At 43.5% G+C, this 15,974-nt stretch overlaps 1 protein-coding gene and 1 long non-coding RNA gene across 6 annotated transcripts in view; one reads left to right on the top strand and one right to left on the bottom strand.

Annotated features, from left to right (window-relative positions):
• REEP1 (receptor accessory protein 1) overlaps positions 1 to 15,974 on the top strand; it is a 105,087-nt gene that overhangs the window by 39,441 nt on the left and 49,672 nt on the right. For all 3 annotated transcript variants that reach the window (XR_007402939.1, XM_049095560.1, XM_035700732.2), the window contains exon 2: positions 7,233 to 7,305. Coding sequence is in view for 2 of the 3 variants with exons in the window: in XM_049095560.1 (XP_048951517.1) it covers positions 7,233 to 7,305 (73 nt within the window). In the remaining variant the exon portion in view is untranslated. The remainder of the gene's footprint in view (positions 1 to 7,232; positions 7,306 to 15,974) is intronic.
• LOC112664339 (uncharacterized) lies at positions 4,009 to 13,390 on the bottom strand. 3 transcript variants are annotated; one of them, XR_003139650.3, is made up of 5 exons: positions 13,311 to 13,390; positions 12,882 to 12,984; positions 12,058 to 12,195; positions 7,370 to 7,476; positions 4,009 to 7,276 (listed from the first exon to the last, which is right to left on the bottom strand). It is a non-coding gene; the product is annotated as an uncharacterized LOC112664339 (long non-coding RNA). The 3 variants fall into 3 exon arrangements; XR_004806216.2 differs by lacking the exon at positions 12,058 to 12,195; XR_004806217.2 differs by lacking the exon at positions 12,882 to 12,984 and having other exon boundaries at positions 13,311 to 13,368.

Here is a 15,974-nt window from a genome sequence, read left to right on the forward strand (position 1 = left end):
TGAGCAAATCTGTAAATTCAGTGCAATTCCAACCAAAATCTGAGTAAAGTTTTTCATCGAATTTGCAAGCTGTCATGAAATTCATATAGAAAAAAAGCTCAGGATAGACCAGACAGTTTTTAAGAATATCGGAATTTATTATCAAGCTCTGAGAATTAAGATACTGTGGTATAGGTGCATAGTTAGGTGGTAGGCTAATAGAACAGAATGGAGAGCCAAAATAACACCTGAACACGTTGGAAAACTTCACATGTGATGGGTAGAACAAACCCAGTGGGAAAGGATTCAGTAAATGTTACTAGGACAATTGATATCCATACAGAATAGAATAAAATTGAATCCTGAACTCACAGCATTCATAAAGATAAATCCATAAATATTTATAAATACATAAAGGTAAATTAAAACCTAACAATGAAAAAGCAAAAGTTAAACACATTTGTGGGGGAAAAAAATGTGACCAGGATTTCCTTAATAAGATATAAAATCAGGCTATAAAATAAAAGATTGATATATTTGTCCACATGAAATTTAAAACTTCTACAAAGAGGGTGCCACAAACCAAGTTAAAGGAGTTTTTTGTTGGAGGACGATGTTTGCAATGCCCATGTCCAAGGGAGGATATATACCCAGAAGTCACAAAGAAGTCCTAAAAATCAGTAAGAAAATGATGAGCTAATGGGGAATAGAAATAGGCCAGTTCAACAGGCCAAAAGGCCAGTAGGCATAAAATGCTGCTCTACCTCACTTGTAATTAAGGAAATACAAATTAAGCCAGGCATGAGATAACCATTTCTCATGTATCAGACTGGCAAAAATTTTGAATCTATATCAGTTTGGCAAGAATGGGGAGCATTGGAAATCTCCTATGCTACAAAAAGTAGTCAAAACTGGAAGAATCTCTATCGCTAGTGGATTTGCACTGTATAGTGGACAGTGCTGACCCCATGATTCACGCTATGTCTCTACCCTAGAGAAAATCTCACATGTGCACAGGAGACATGTGTTAGAATGTTCATTACAGCCCTGTTTGAAATAGTAAAAAATTGGGAAGTACCTAAATATCCACGAATAGGTACATCTTTATATATGGATGAACAAATTGTGATATATTCACTTGGTGAAATACCACATAGTGGTTTAAAATGATCTAGAAAGACTTCTATCAACATGGATCAAATTTCAAACACACAAAGTTGAATTTACATATTTCAGTGGACTACATGGAGTGTGATTCCATTTATATAAATTTTAAGCAGGTATAATTTTTTTCATTTATGCATGGCTTATGTAGTTAATAAAAACATGGTAGGAATGATAAACACCAAATTCAGGATAATGGTTATTTTGGGGAAGGAGGGAGTGGAATGTATCAGGAAAGAATATATAGGAGACTTCACATATATGTTATGTCTTAAAGTTTTTTCATATTAAAAATTATATTTATTTGAATGACAATAAGAGCTCAAAAATCAAGGAGCATCCTTTTATTAGAGTAGACAGCAAAAATGGTCTTGGGGATAAATTCTCATAGAGAGTAATAAAAATTGATCCATAAGCTTTTGAAAAAACCCTCAGGGAACAGCAATTAGAAATTATTTTTTTTTCTTAAGAACAGAAAACATAAAGTGTAATCAGTGTAAAATTTAATAGCCTTTTAATACTCAAAGGAAACAGTGTATCTTCATAACTTCAAAGACTTTTTGTGCAAATTCATTTTTTTTGGATATGGGACACCACTTTTTTTTAGAATTTTATTTTATTTTATTTTATTATTTATTTATGATAGTCACAGAGAGAGAGAGAGAGAGAGAGAGAGGCAGAGACACAGGCAGAGGGAGAAGTAGGCTCCATGCACCAGGAGCCCGACGTGGGATTCGATCCCGGGTCTCCAGGATTGCGCCCTGGGCCAAAGGCAGGTGCCAGACCGCTGCACCACCCAGGGATCCCGGGACACCACTTTTAAAAATTATAAAATGTAACATTCACATATAGAAAAGTGCACAGAACACATGTGTATGTGTTTAATATACATTTGTAAGTACACAGCAAAACTCTGCATAACTGCTGGCCAGGTCAAGAGATTCAGCATTCCAGGAGCCCTGTGTGGTGTACCATTCCTTAAATTTAATTTGTTTTATCATAATACAAACAATTGTACAGTGGACCTGTTATTTTTCTTACATTAAAAATTAATTTTAGAAAAAATATTTCTGACATTGATTTCTAAAATTTTCAACACAATTTGTGGGGGGCATCTGGGTGGTACAGTCAGTTGAGCATCTGACTCATGGTTTTGGCCCGGGTTGTGATCTCAGGGTCATGAGATAGAGCCCCACATTGGACTCCATGCTGAGTATGGAGTCGGCTTCGGATTCTCTCTGCCTCTCCCTCTGCTTCTTCCGCTCATACTCTGTCTCTCTCTGTCTAAAATAAATAAATAAATAAATCTTAAAAAAAATTTCATCATAATTTGGGATTGGAAAATGTCAGTCTAATACTAGGATGCCTGAGAAGATTGTGGAAAATACTGTGTTTCATTGTTTGCAGACATCTGGGCCAAAGTTAGCAACTGCCTGTGTCATAGCTTGTACTTGAGCTGCCGGCCAGTGGTTGCTCCCCTGTGGGCTCCGAGAATGGCAAGCCCTCCTTGGTGACTGTCACTGGCATCACAGTTATGATTTATTCATGTGAGCAATATCTCTCTTCTCTTGGCCAGAGCTCCAGGAAGTTGATAAGTAGCTTCAGAGTTGTATTTTCCCCTGAGCACTGACCAATGGGATAGGTATGTGGTCTTTGCCATTCTGAATTGTCTCCTATCTGAACCTCAGATGCTGGGCATTTTAAAAAAAAAGAAACTCTTGGGGGCAGATTGTCCTTGATGACTGAGTGAGAAATCCATGGACAAGGACTGGGAAACAGCACACTAGACCAGGGTTTTTCCACTCTAGCACTTTTGACTTTTGGGGCTAGATAATTCTTTGTTGCAATGTGTGTGTGGGGGGAGGGGTGTCCTGTGCATTGTAGGATGTTTAGCTGCATCCCTGGCCTCCACCCACCACGTGCCGGTGACACTCTCTCAGCGTGGCAACCAAAATATTTCCAGACATCACCCAGATGTCTGGGGAAATGAAATCACTCTGGTTGGGAAACATTGCCATAGAATATGAGACTCATGGTCCCTTGTAGATACTACAGCTGTGAAAGGGGTAGTGGAGGCAACCCCTGGATGAAGGCCCCTAATTTGGAGCAAGAGAAAGAATGAAAGGCAAAGAAAGGAGAAATGTGTCAGGCAGATAAATGGAGCCATTAAGTTAGGGGAGGGAGCTTCAGGGTAGCTGTAAATGACAGTGGCGAGAAGTGGGGGGTGGGGGGTGCAGGGCTCTGAGGCTGTAGAGTACAGTGTGAGGTTCTGTCTAGTAATAACTGGGAGGAGTGTTAGCCAGAGCCTGGTGTCCTCTTCAGAGGGAGGCACTCACTCCTTCCACCTTCCCTCTGCTGAGGCCAGCCTTGAGCAATTAAGCACTTTAGATCCTCCTAAGTATTTTACTGTTTTCCTCCTGACCTTGTGGGGAAAGTTATGTGAATCTATCAAGTGGGTTAAGCTCCTTGGAGAGAGATTGCAATTCTTTGATCTTCATACACTCCAACAGACATTTCTCAGTCACCCACCTGAGCACAGGCTGTGCCAGGCACTGGGGACCCCACTCATCCAATTTTAGTATATGTGCTGCCGAAGCGAGCACGGGACCCTACTAATCCGACCAGAACTGCATGGTCTGGGCAGGGAGACGACTCAGCCGACACAGGCCACCCTGGGAGGAGAGAGAAGGCAGGCTCTGTCGTCAAGTGGCCCAGGTTCACATCCCACTCTGCTCCTGGCCATTCTGTCTCCTTTGGCCTCGGTGTCCTAGTCTGTAAAATGGAGTAGTGAGAATTCTTATCCCAAATGGATGTGGAGAGGATTAAGTGAGAGAACGCGTGCAGCCTGTGCAGCAGTGCCTGGCATTAGTGAGCACTCAGTGATACTACTATCATTATTGTTAATGATTTATTATTAAAACTACTTCATAAAGGCTGTAAATAGAGTGCCAAGAAAATTCTGAGGGACAAGTGATCAAAGATTCACAGAAGTGGCTTTTTTGAGATGGTCTTAAAGGATTAGTGGGACTTTATCAGGAAAAAGAGCTGTGGCGTTGTGGAAAGATCACGCACTAAAATGTGGGCAGGAAGTCACAGATTGTGAGCAAGTGAGCATGGCTTATAGGGGACAGCTGCTGGCTGTGAGATCCGGAGGCTCAGTCACGGGTGGGCCATCAGGCTGGAAAGGAAGGCGGGTGGAGCCGCCGGAGAAGGGACTTGGTCTGAATCAACATGAGTACCCAAATCCTTCAGCTTGGATGTGCTTCATTTGTTATTTCTTTTCTACAGAACAGAGTGGGAAGGACTTGCCATTTTAATCCCATTCTCCTTTCCCTGAGCAACGAAGTGCTAAGTTTGCTCCCTTGCCTGGAGCCATTAGTGAGCCTTGGGAGACTGAAAAGCAAATCGTCTTGCTGTCCCTGTGCTGTCAAATATGGGGCAGGGTGGCATGCAGGGGGACACTGACAGCCACTTTACACTGGAGTCCAGCAGATGGAGTATGCCTTCTCTTGTCTGGGTGCTCTTGAGGCTTATCCAGTTCTGTGACCACTCAGATGGTATTGGTATTGCTGCTCTACTTGCTGGAGTTCACAGAGGAGCAAATCAATCAACCAGTCATGGAGTTCTGATGCGTTTTCCACCTCTCTTTTTTCTGTGGCTTACACGCTGCCTCAGGGCAGGGGCTGGAAAGCATCCTGGCAGACGTGGCTAATAACCCGGGGAATTTGTGCCAAAGGAGCGGTGTGTTTATTTCTCCGGAACCCGTGGCACTGTGCCCGAGGCTTTGCTGAATCAGCCTGGTGCCGTCTGGCGTCCCCCCTGAATGCTGAGACCTCAGTCCCAAGGTCATGAGTGTCCCCTGGATGGCTCTGGCTTTTGCTTCGCCACTCTCTGAAACTTCACACAGTGACTCTGTATTTATTGAGCATGTGCCAGGCCCAGTGGGGAGTGGTTATGAATGAGAAAGATGCCATCCTTGGCTTTGGGAAACGTATAGTCTTATAGGAGAGACAGGTGGTGTGGGTATGGGTTAAAAAAGAGGAATGTCTGGAGTCATGATGGTATGGGATGGTGAGAAAAACCTAATCTTGGGCATGGGGTGTGAGAAGTCAGGAATGCCCCCCCCCCCTTCCCGAGAGAAAGTAGGACTCCCTGATATCTGAGAATGCTTGGGGGTGGGGCAGGGACCGCCCTCACCAAGCTGGCTCATGGCTGAACCCAGCAGGCTCCTCCAGGAGGCATCCTCCTCAGCCTGTCCAGCACCTTTGACACTGTTGCCTTCTTTCTCTTACTTTAAATTCCTTTCCTCCCTCCCCCAGGCCTACTGTTTTCCCTTCCATTCAGGCTACTCTTAGGCCCCTTTGCTGGCTTCTCTTGCTCCCCATGTGCAATTCCAGCCTTCCCAGAGGATGGCCTTGCTCTCCAGAGAAGTAGACAGTGGTGGTGAGAAGCCAGGCCTGGGGGAGGCCAACCTGGCTGGGTCCTAGCCCCTGCTTTACTCCTTATGGCCCCTCAACCTTAGACAAGCAAGTGACTAACTGCCCCATTAAAAGTGGTTCCTTTTACCAGGGCAGTCTGAGCACTGAGGTGATACCTTTAGAGCTCTTAGTGCTTAGTGTAAGACCCGTGTGAGTCAAGGTTACAACACCCTTTCTCTTTCAGCATCAGAAACTGACTCAGTTCCATTCACTTTCTATTTCTTCCTGAAAACCTGGTGAATATGGAAGGTCAAGGTGTTACCTGGCCACAGTGCTTATGGTAAAACTGACCCCTGCTTGGTACATTGAATCTGGACTGAAGTTCTCTGTGCAACCTCTAAATAACCTGATGAAGAAGCCATGGTTTTGGGCTTCCTGAGTCTGGTGTCTCCTTCAGGGACCCTAGAAGCTCTGTGTGTGGGGCTGTTACAGGAGATGTTGGCTCCTGAGGGGCCTGGGACCAAGGCGGCTCCATTCCCAGTCAGCTTACACCTGAATTGACCTTTGGAGGTGACCTCATCTGTCAGATGAAAGGATTAAACCCTTCCAGCTCTAACATTCTGTCAGTTCATTCACTTAAAAATATCCATTGAGAGCCTTCTATCTGGTAGGTGCAGAGAACACATTGTTGATCAAAACAGATGCGTTCTGTGCTCTGAAGACCCTCATGGTTCAGTTGGGAGATGTTGTCAATCAAAGCATCACAAATTATAGTTAAAAGAGCATTTGATCATATGTACATTGTGTAGTAGGAGATTTGACCTAGTTGGGGAGGTTAGGGAAGTCTTCCATGAAGAAGTCATGATGGAGCTGGGATCTGGTGGCTAAACAGGCATTTACCAGCAAAGAAGGGCAAAGAATGATTTCAGAAAGCGAGAACAGCAGAGGCAAAGGTTTTGAGAGGGGATGGGTGCAAGGTGGAGAGAACGAAGGCTGGGAGAACTCGGGGACTGGGGCTGAGAGTCAAATTATTTAATGACCTCATGCAGCCCTGGGTTTGGATCAGTGAGAGCTGATACCCAGCTAGTCATGCTGCTGTCATTATTTCTTTCTTCTTCTTAAGAGCACTGAGAAGCGGGTTAAGGCAGAGTGGGGATATATGTCTCGGGAAGATTGCATTTACAATTTGAAGAGCTGATTCTGGCTGCAGGATGCTGGAATCGAGTGTGATAGGGAGTGAAATTCGGAACTTTAAGTGATAAGGTTTTTTTGGAGAAGGAAGCCTCAGGCGGCTTTGTAGAGCATCACTGGGGATTAGCAGCAGGAGAGGAGAGTTTGACCTTTAATTTCTGGGGTCATGGCTGCTCAGCTTGACTTCCCACCCCCACATTTTACTCCCAGTTTTGGCTTCCGTGATCCTGAAGCGCTCTTTTATGTTGCCAAATCACAGACTGAAGGAAGGTGGGTGTGCAGCTGTAACAGGAGATGGAGGCTCCTAAGCACATCCCAGCCACCAGAAGAAGCCTTCAGGGCATTCATAAAACTAGATCAAGCCGCACAGCAGCATTTTCTGTAGCTTGGAGAACTGCTTTTGGCATTGAAGACAGACATTTTCCATCAAATAGGATGAATGAAAATCACATTTCTCTTTTCTCTCTCTTTTTCCTCCAGGCTTATATTTGGCACCCTTTACCCTGCATATTATTCCTACAAGGCTGTGAAATCAAAGGACATTAAAGAATATGTAAGTAGCACTTTTTGATGGTTGTGGAGGAGTTGGGTGTAAAGTCGTGGGAGAAGGAGGATACCCTCTTTGGTGTAGGCACTGGTAGCAGGGCAAAGGAACCCCTCCTTTACTCTTCTTCTCATGAGGCTTGCCAGGTGTGGTCCAGGAGTCCTCCCCAAGTCTAGACCCCTGTAGAAACAGAGAATGGAATGGCGGTATGGCAAGGAGAAATGGAATCAGGGATCAGAGGTGACCCAGGCTGCCACATATCACTGCCTTGGTCAAGTGACTTTACCTCTCTGAGCCTCAGTTTCCTTGTCTGGAAAACACTATAGACCAGCATTACTGGGAGATAGTCCACATTAAGAAGCAGGAGCTCAGGTCCTCCTGCCTCTGTGACTCTGGCTATGATCCTCATTCAAGTTGTGTGATTTGAGTACCCCACAATTTAAACCCTGTTGCTTTCTAAGCTTTTTGAGAACAGGGTTGTTCATCATCTTACATCTGATTCCCCAGCACCTAGCAGAGGGCTGAGCATGTGGGAAGGGAATCCGGAGTACTTACTCGTTGGAGGATTGTATTATTGCTGGGTGGCACCATCACAGCCCTAGATGTGCTGGGCACCTCTAGGCAGGAGAATCCTGAGACCACCCCTGATTGACAAAGACCTACATGGGGTAGGTGATGAGGAAAGGGCACCCCATCCCACATAGGACAGAAACCCAGATCAAGTTACAAAGAATGTGAATTTGGGCATCAAGAGTCTGAAGTCAGATCCTGGCTCTGACATTTGATTGATGCACTGCTGGACAAGAAGCTTAACTTCCAAGAGCCTTGGTTTTCTAATCTGATGGGTGATATGAACAATCCTGGCCTGTAGTGTTCTGAGGAACAAAGGGTTTTTGCTCTACATCTTTTACTCAGATGTCACGTTGGAAGTTTGGCACAGATAAAGAAATAAAGTGGATTTGAAAGTCACTTTCCTACTCAGATTTTCCAGGATGTCTTCATGATGAAAATCAGCCACTTCCAGGTGAACTGCAAGCAGAACCAACCCTCCTCCCTCCCACCACCGCCTGGCCCCGTTTCCTCAGTTTCCCTGAACTGCTTGCCTGGGCTTGTATCTGCTACTAAGCAGAGGATCCAGACAGGGGTGTGTTCCCTGGTGACTGGGTTGCTGGTATATTTGAGAGAATCTCAGAGTGTTAACTATAAATAGCTCTCCCAAGATCTGTCTCCGGACCCCTTCCAGCCACGGGTGCAGGGAAGCTGTGCTAGGTAAGGAGGCATAATTAGTGTCACTGTGGTTCAGGGTCTGATGCTCCGTTTTGCAGGGGCAGAAACTTAATTTTGCTAGCTCATCTGGGAGAGATCAGACCCTGTAAGTTGTTTTGCTCTGATCAAACTCACAGGAGCCTGGTTATGACTAAAATGGCAATTCATTAATTTAGAGTAAAAAATATAACTGACAAACAGTGCAGCTGTTTGTGTTGGCTAGTGAGCATGAGGTTTTTCCCAGTAGGGAAAGCTTGGGAGTTAAGATTAGAAGGTTTCTTCGTAAAAATGGAACTGAAAGAAAGGAGCTGAGTGTATTAGAAGAGATCTGCCTGCTTTTCCCGCACTTGCTCATGTGCACGCACTCTCTCATACATGCTCTCAGAGGTGCTCTCATACATGCCCTCACACACACCCTCACACTCATACACACTTACATGCTCTCCAACACTTCTCACACTCTCACACATGTTAACTCACTCTCACACACCCATACACTCACATGCACTCTCACACTCTCTCTCACACATGCTCTCTTGTGCTCTCACGTACACTCTCACATGCTCTCACTCACTCATACATTCTTCATACATGTTCTACTTACACACCCACACATCTCTCACACTTCCACACACTCACTCACACACACATACTCTCACATGTTCTCCCACTCATACCCACACACACTTCTTACAGTCACATGCTCTCTCACTCACTCTTGTATACTCTCATACAAACATGCTCTCTCACTCTCACTGTCACACTCACAGTCTTGTGCTCTCATACACTTCACATGCTCTCACTCACATATGTTCTCCCACACCCATACATACCTCTCACACTTCCACATGCTCACACTCACTCTCACACTTGTTCTCTCACTCTCATACCCTCACACTCTCACATGGTCTCTCTCACACACACTCTCTCAATCACTTACACATGCTCTCTCACACACTTTCACATGCATTCACACTCACCATTAGACTCCCCTCTTTCCTCTGTTTTGACCAATAAACCCATTTGTCCAAGAGAGAAACCTGGAATTGCTTTCAAGTTCTGCCTCCTCACCACCCGACCCTATCTACACACCTGGTTGGTGACTGTATCCTTCGTCTCTATCCCCCTAATGGTCCTTCAAACCAGGCCTCTCCTCCTGTGCTGCCACCCTCTTAAATGCAGTTCTCATCATGTTTTCTCTGGAATGTTACAGTGGCCTACTGTAGTCATTTTTTATTGCCACTGTAACAAATTACCATGAACTTCGTGCCCTAAAACAACACAAAGATGCTATCTCCCAGTTCTAGAGGTCAGAAGTCTAATGGGTCTCACTGGGTTAAAATCAAGCAGAGCTACATTCCTTTTGGAGACTCTAGGGGAGAACCATGTCTTTGTTTTTTCCAGTTCCTAGAGGCCGCCTGCGTTCCTTGGCTCATGCCCTTCCTCCATCTTCAGAGCCAGCAGGTAGCATCTCTGACCATTCTTCCATAGTCACATTTCACTTAAATGACAGCCTCTTGGTGACAGCCAAGCTCACGTCACAGGAAGGCTCTGGTTAGGAAGCTGCTGCTGATGTCACCACCAGGGACACTGGCTGCCAGCTCTCTGTGCCTTTGGAACATTCCCTGAAGATTCAAAATTCTAAGTATGAGCATTTAACTTTTCTAAGCCTATGTAACAGGCCTTACCTCCTACCATGATCCTCATGTTGGGAGACTTTCCCCAAATTAGAAGACATTGGATGTTGGTTGTAAAAACAAATAAATATAGGTATTGATATAGATGTATCTCCATCAGTGTCACTTCTTTGGCTGCTCAACAACCACATTCACTCCTTTGCCCATATTTTGGCTTTAAAAAAACTTTCCAACAAGAATTCTATATAATTTATGTACTTGGCAAACTCAGTATTTTTTAGCTGAGTCCAGCACCAATCCAGTATCTCTGGAAAAATCCTCTCCTCCTCTGGCTCTGACCTCAATATTCAGCACTCTAAAAATTAAATTGTCAAGTGAACCATCACTGATATATCCCATATAGTATATTAGAGGGAGAAAGAGAATATATTAAAAATAAAACTAGTTAAAATATTTAAATTTATACATAACTCAAAAATGAGAAAATATGGATAGGAGCCATAGTTCTTAGTCATGCAAATAGTCATGAATTCATAGCTGGTGTTCATGTCTTTTGTTATAAGTTAATTTTTTTAAACCATAAAATCATGACTTTTGTACAAAAATAAGTTGATCCATGTTTAAACTTTTACTTAACTCATTAATTAATAAGGGAACCAGGAAGATGTTAAAAAAAAAAAAAAACACAGCTCAAAGGAGACTCCAGAGAACAGACATATATAAGGAATCAGGAATGATTAAATGAATGTGTTAATAGGTACTCAACTGATTTTGGAGGATTATGGGGAAATCAATTGTACCTCCATTGGACAAAATTTATTTGCACCTCTATAGACAAAATCATTTGCATTGCAGTCAGTTTTCTATAACTTACAAAGTTGTAAAAGAGGTCAAAGATATTGAAAAACAAGATACATATAGAATCAAGGTAATTCAGAAGGATGCTCTGGAGAACATCTAGCATTCTATAGAACACCCGTTCCAAACTCTTTCACAATTTTTCCTATTACTTCCCTCTTCTACTATTTAATTGCTGTTCTCTTTGTCTTCAGGTAGAGCTTTAGTGAGTGGGGTTCCTTATTCAGGGGTGTGGCCTAAACCTTCATTCTTGGAGACACTCAGGCAAGTAAATCTTGCCTCTATAAGGTTGTAATGATGATCCATTGATTCTTACCTCCAAACAAGGCGGTACTTGCTCAGACAAGTGATCACACTCAGATTCCTCCGGAGGAGGATCCTTAACATCTATCCATCCTCCTACCTGTCACATTATGTAGCAGCGAACACTGGTTCCTCCTGGTAATCAGGATCAGCCACTCCATCAAAGCTTGTGAATCCCTCTACTGTCTATTTCCTAGAGGCATCATGGTTCTGAAATAGCCAGGTGAGAGTGTAGTTTCTGCTTCCACTTCTTTGGAATCATTTTGTATGCCTGGTGAAAGCACCCAACCCTCAGGTACCATAATATTAAAAAGCAGAATTCAGAGGTTTGAGAGTGAAAAGCATAAATATTGTGAATGAGTTAGAACGGTGATTCTCAAACTTCAATGTGCATATTGAATGAACAGAGAATTTTATTAAAATGCAGATGCTGATCTGTTAGGTCTGGGGCAGGTCCTTAGATCCTGCATCTCTAAAAAGCTCCCCGATGATTCTGATGATACCAGTCTATGAACTACAATTTGAGTTACAAGAAGCTGGCAAATGGCTGAATCATAAGAAACACCACTCTCATTTCCTTGGTCCCTGAACCTTTAGATTCTGGCTAAGCTGTAGAAGCATTTGTTGGTTACTGGTTCATGGAAGAATCTGCAGCCTCCAGGGCAGCACATCAACTGGACGGAATGCTGAGTCTTACCTGATTCTCTTTCTGAACTCTCTTAAAGCTGTTGCAGCACTCTTTAAAGCTGGCTGCCTTAGGCAGTGTGTGTGTGGGGGGGCATGGTAAGATCAGAGACTCTCCAAAGTGCCAGCTTATTGTCTTGGATTTCTTTTGCTATAAAAGAGGGTCCTTATTTAGAATGAGTGTTGTACAGCATGCATTAAACTGAAAAGGGCTCTGAGTCCCCAGCTTACTCTATAGTTGCTAGAAACATGGCAGTAGAAATGCATACTCCAGAAAAGACTCTGCTGCCCTTTCTGTGAGGGAAGGGGCCTGGTACGAGGAGCCTGCTCCCAGAAATTTGACTGGGGCCATGAGATATGGTACCATCACAGAGCTGCTGTGCTGCTGCTGGCAGCTTGGTCTCTGAGTGGTGGTTGTGGCCAGGTCAGCCTTGGGGAGCCCACATTGCCAAGCCCATCTGCTCCCTCTGTCACTTCCACAAGGTCATTGGTACATGAGTGCATTGAACATACACTGTCATTCTGAGGAAAGTGTCTAGCTGACATCCACATGTCTGGCTGGTCATCTCATCCACTTGATTACCAAAAGCTTCCTCTGCCATGGGGACCTTTTGGTGAGCAGGAGCAGGAGCCACAATTATCTAAATTCTATGGGCCTATTTACATCATTCCCGAACCACTTCAACACTAGTCTCTCACTTAGTCTTGTCCTTTCCAAGTAATCCTTACAAGCCAATCCTTACCTGGTGTTTTAAAATGTATCTAAGATTTGTTTTAATCAGGGATGGTAAGGCATGCAGACACAGAAATGACTGTTAAGAAGGAAGAAGTTCTTACAGTTTTCCCAGAAGAAGGAGGCACAGCATGCCATGGGGGGCCCCATGGGGGAACACCAGGGTCTGTCAGGAGTCAGAAGGAGCAACACTCTTTATTGCAGTGTCTGTAGGAAAGTACTGAGTGTGAGCAGATTTAGGATTGGCTCGTTTGAATAATTTCAGTAGGCTCTAGGGTAATTAGGGCTGGGGAATACTGGCTTAACCTGTGAGAGCTCTAGAAAAGAGGTAGTTTGGAGTATGGGCTCTGGACTGGTCAGTTTGCATTTGAAAGGTGTGCTCCAGGGCAAGTCCTTTGATATCTCTAAGACTTGGTTAGTCCTAGGAGGGGCAGTCTCTCCCCAGCCAGTGAAGCCACAGATGCCAGAGCATCAAGAATACAGAAAATAAGAAAGTATAGTTAATATACCTGATGACAGTGTAAAGACATTACCTCAAGACATTTCTTCCAGCCTAAGTGTACTGTTCAAAGTTCTGCCTGCAGGGGACTGTCACTTTTGCTACTTTCTCTGGGCTACCCCTGACTGTACAGCTCTCTACTGTGAGCTCATAGCAGCAGATGGCACAGAGTCATCTATAAACCAGGCTCATATTTTTTTCTTTCCCAGTCAAAGGCATAGGTAATACTCTGAGGCTGAAGCAGGGCTCAGATATGAAAGAGAGTGTGTGGAGCTGGCATAAGAGAAGGTCCAAATAGGAGGTGAGGCTACAGAAGTGACTAAGCCTGCTACCTTCCCATACCACAGGGGAGGCTTTTTGCAGGCTGCCAGGAGCCCTCCGGGCAGAGTATGATGAACTATGGGATTTCATCCTGTCTCTGTGGTTCATGAAAAGTCTCCAGGCTCTGCTTCTGACCCTTTTGCCGTGGTTTAGGATTTCACCTTCTCTCTATCTCCTCACTCCTGAATTCTGCCCCTGACCAGTTGAGAGGGACTTCCCAATCATGCTTTCAACTATCCACTCTGGAGTAGCTCCTTGACATTATTCCTCAAATCAGCCATAGCTTCCTTTGTTCTGGATGCTGACCTACTCGGGCTCCCTCTCATCTTATAGGAAGTATTACATAGAATCCCTGAAATGTGGCAAGTTCTATCTATTTCAAACTTTGGAAAAAATAGGCATTATTTGGTTTCTCTGCAGCATGATGGGGAACACCATTTCCTGGTAATTTATTTATGATTTTCATTTCTGAGTCACATATTCCATTTGCCCTGTTAGGCTCAAATCATTCTCTGATCTTTGTGCATTACAGTAAAGTAAAGGAGTGCAAGATAGAAACTTCTTTAGGTTAACACTTCAAGCCTCCTCTACCATGGCTCCCTTATCTTTGTCCATAGTTTCAACCTCCTTTCTGCGATTTGGCCTTATCTTTTCAGTGACCTGTTAGACATTCTTCATGGATGTCCTGAACCCTCAGATTCCCCTCAGCCTTATGGCACTCAACCTCTTCTCCATAAATCACCTTTCTTTACTCTCTGGTATGAGTGGCTCCATATCACAATATGCTTCAACTTCAGTTAGCCCCTTTCCTCCTGTGTATACCCAGTCATCTACTCAGCAGACACTTGTGGGAAACATCAATTGCCTTGCAAGCTGCCTAATTTTGTCTTTTCTTCTCACAAAGCCACCTAAACCAGTATTTCCCAAAGTATATTTTTTCTCAACATTTAAAAACCATCCTTTCTTTCCCATTCACAATGTCAACATTCTAATTGAGTCATTCAAAACATATCCTTTGAGTACCTACTGTGTGCCAATAATTGTTTTAGGTATTAGAGATATGGTGATGTGCAAGAATAACTTGTCTCCACTCTCAGGGAGCTTACAATCTAGTAAGAAAAGCATAGAAATAAACAAGTACTGTCAAAGTAGATGGATAAGTATTATGACAGGGAGCACGTATGACATTGTGGGAGGAAGAAAAGAGATGATACTTACCCAAACTTTGTGTAAGAAGGAAATGACATTTAGGCTGAGATCTGAGGCCTGAATTCTGGAGGCAAAAGAAGATGTACTGTTTAGAAAACTAAAAAGCGTTCATTATAACTGGAATGAAAAATTCAAGAAAGTATTAGCGTCAAGGCGGGATTTTATGGAGATAATTAGAGTATCATTCATGCAAGGACTTGCAAGTCAATTTAAGGAATTTGGGCTTCATCTTAACAACAGTAAGGAACCGTTGAAGACTTTAAATTAGGAAGGAATATCATCAAATTTGGATTTAAGAAGATCATTCTGAATTGAATATGGAGGAAAGATTAGTAAGGGGTCAGAGGTTTAGAAACCAGGCAAAAGACTGTAGTTCTATTCTAGATGGGAGATGTTGGTGATCTGAAGTAAGCATATTGCAGAAGGGATGGAGAGAAGAAGATAGGTTCAACAGGAATAAGAGGGTGGAAGCAACAGAACTTGGTGATTATTGGCTGTGTTAGGTGAGGAATGCAGAGTTTTCCCAGGGAGAATGTCTTATATAGAGTTAGAAGAGAATGTCTAGAACCAACCCATGTGGAGGAATTGATAAACCTGAGAAGTAGACAGAAAGTCAAGAAGCAAACAGGACAGTTGTGTTGGGGGAGCTTTTCAGGAAGTGGATAGTTTCACATCCATCTGAAAGTCAAGCAAATCAAGGAAAAAATAAAAAGGGTCCATTACTCTCCCTTGAAGTATGTTACAAAGTGGAATCCCCAATGTGAGCAAAGTTAATGTAATGAATGCAGTGCACTGAGCACATGGAGGATGAGGAAGTAGACATTGCATGTATAGATGACTCACTAGAAAAGTTTATAGCTAAGGATTGTGTTAAGGAAAGGGATTTTTTTAAATTGTTGTTGTCATTGTCTTTGTTTTTTTGTTTGTTTTAAAACTTTTAAAAGATTTATTTATTAGAGAGAGAGAGCACACACTTGAGCACATGAATGGGGGGAGGGGCAAACGGAGAGAATCTTCAAGCAGAATCCCCACTGAGCACAGAGCCCAACCATCATGGAGCTCGATCTCCTGACCCATGAGATCATGACCTGAGGTGAAATCAAGAGTCCAACACTCAACCAACTGAGCCACCTGAGCTCTCCATCATTTTCCTTGGTTTTTAATTGAA

The sequence above is a fragment of the Canis lupus genome, chromosome 17 (assembly GCF_003254725.2).
Source record: "Canis lupus dingo isolate Sandy chromosome 17, ASM325472v2, whole genome shotgun sequence".
In the NCBI taxonomy this organism is placed as follows: domain Eukaryota; kingdom Metazoa; phylum Chordata; class Mammalia; order Carnivora; family Canidae; genus Canis; species Canis lupus.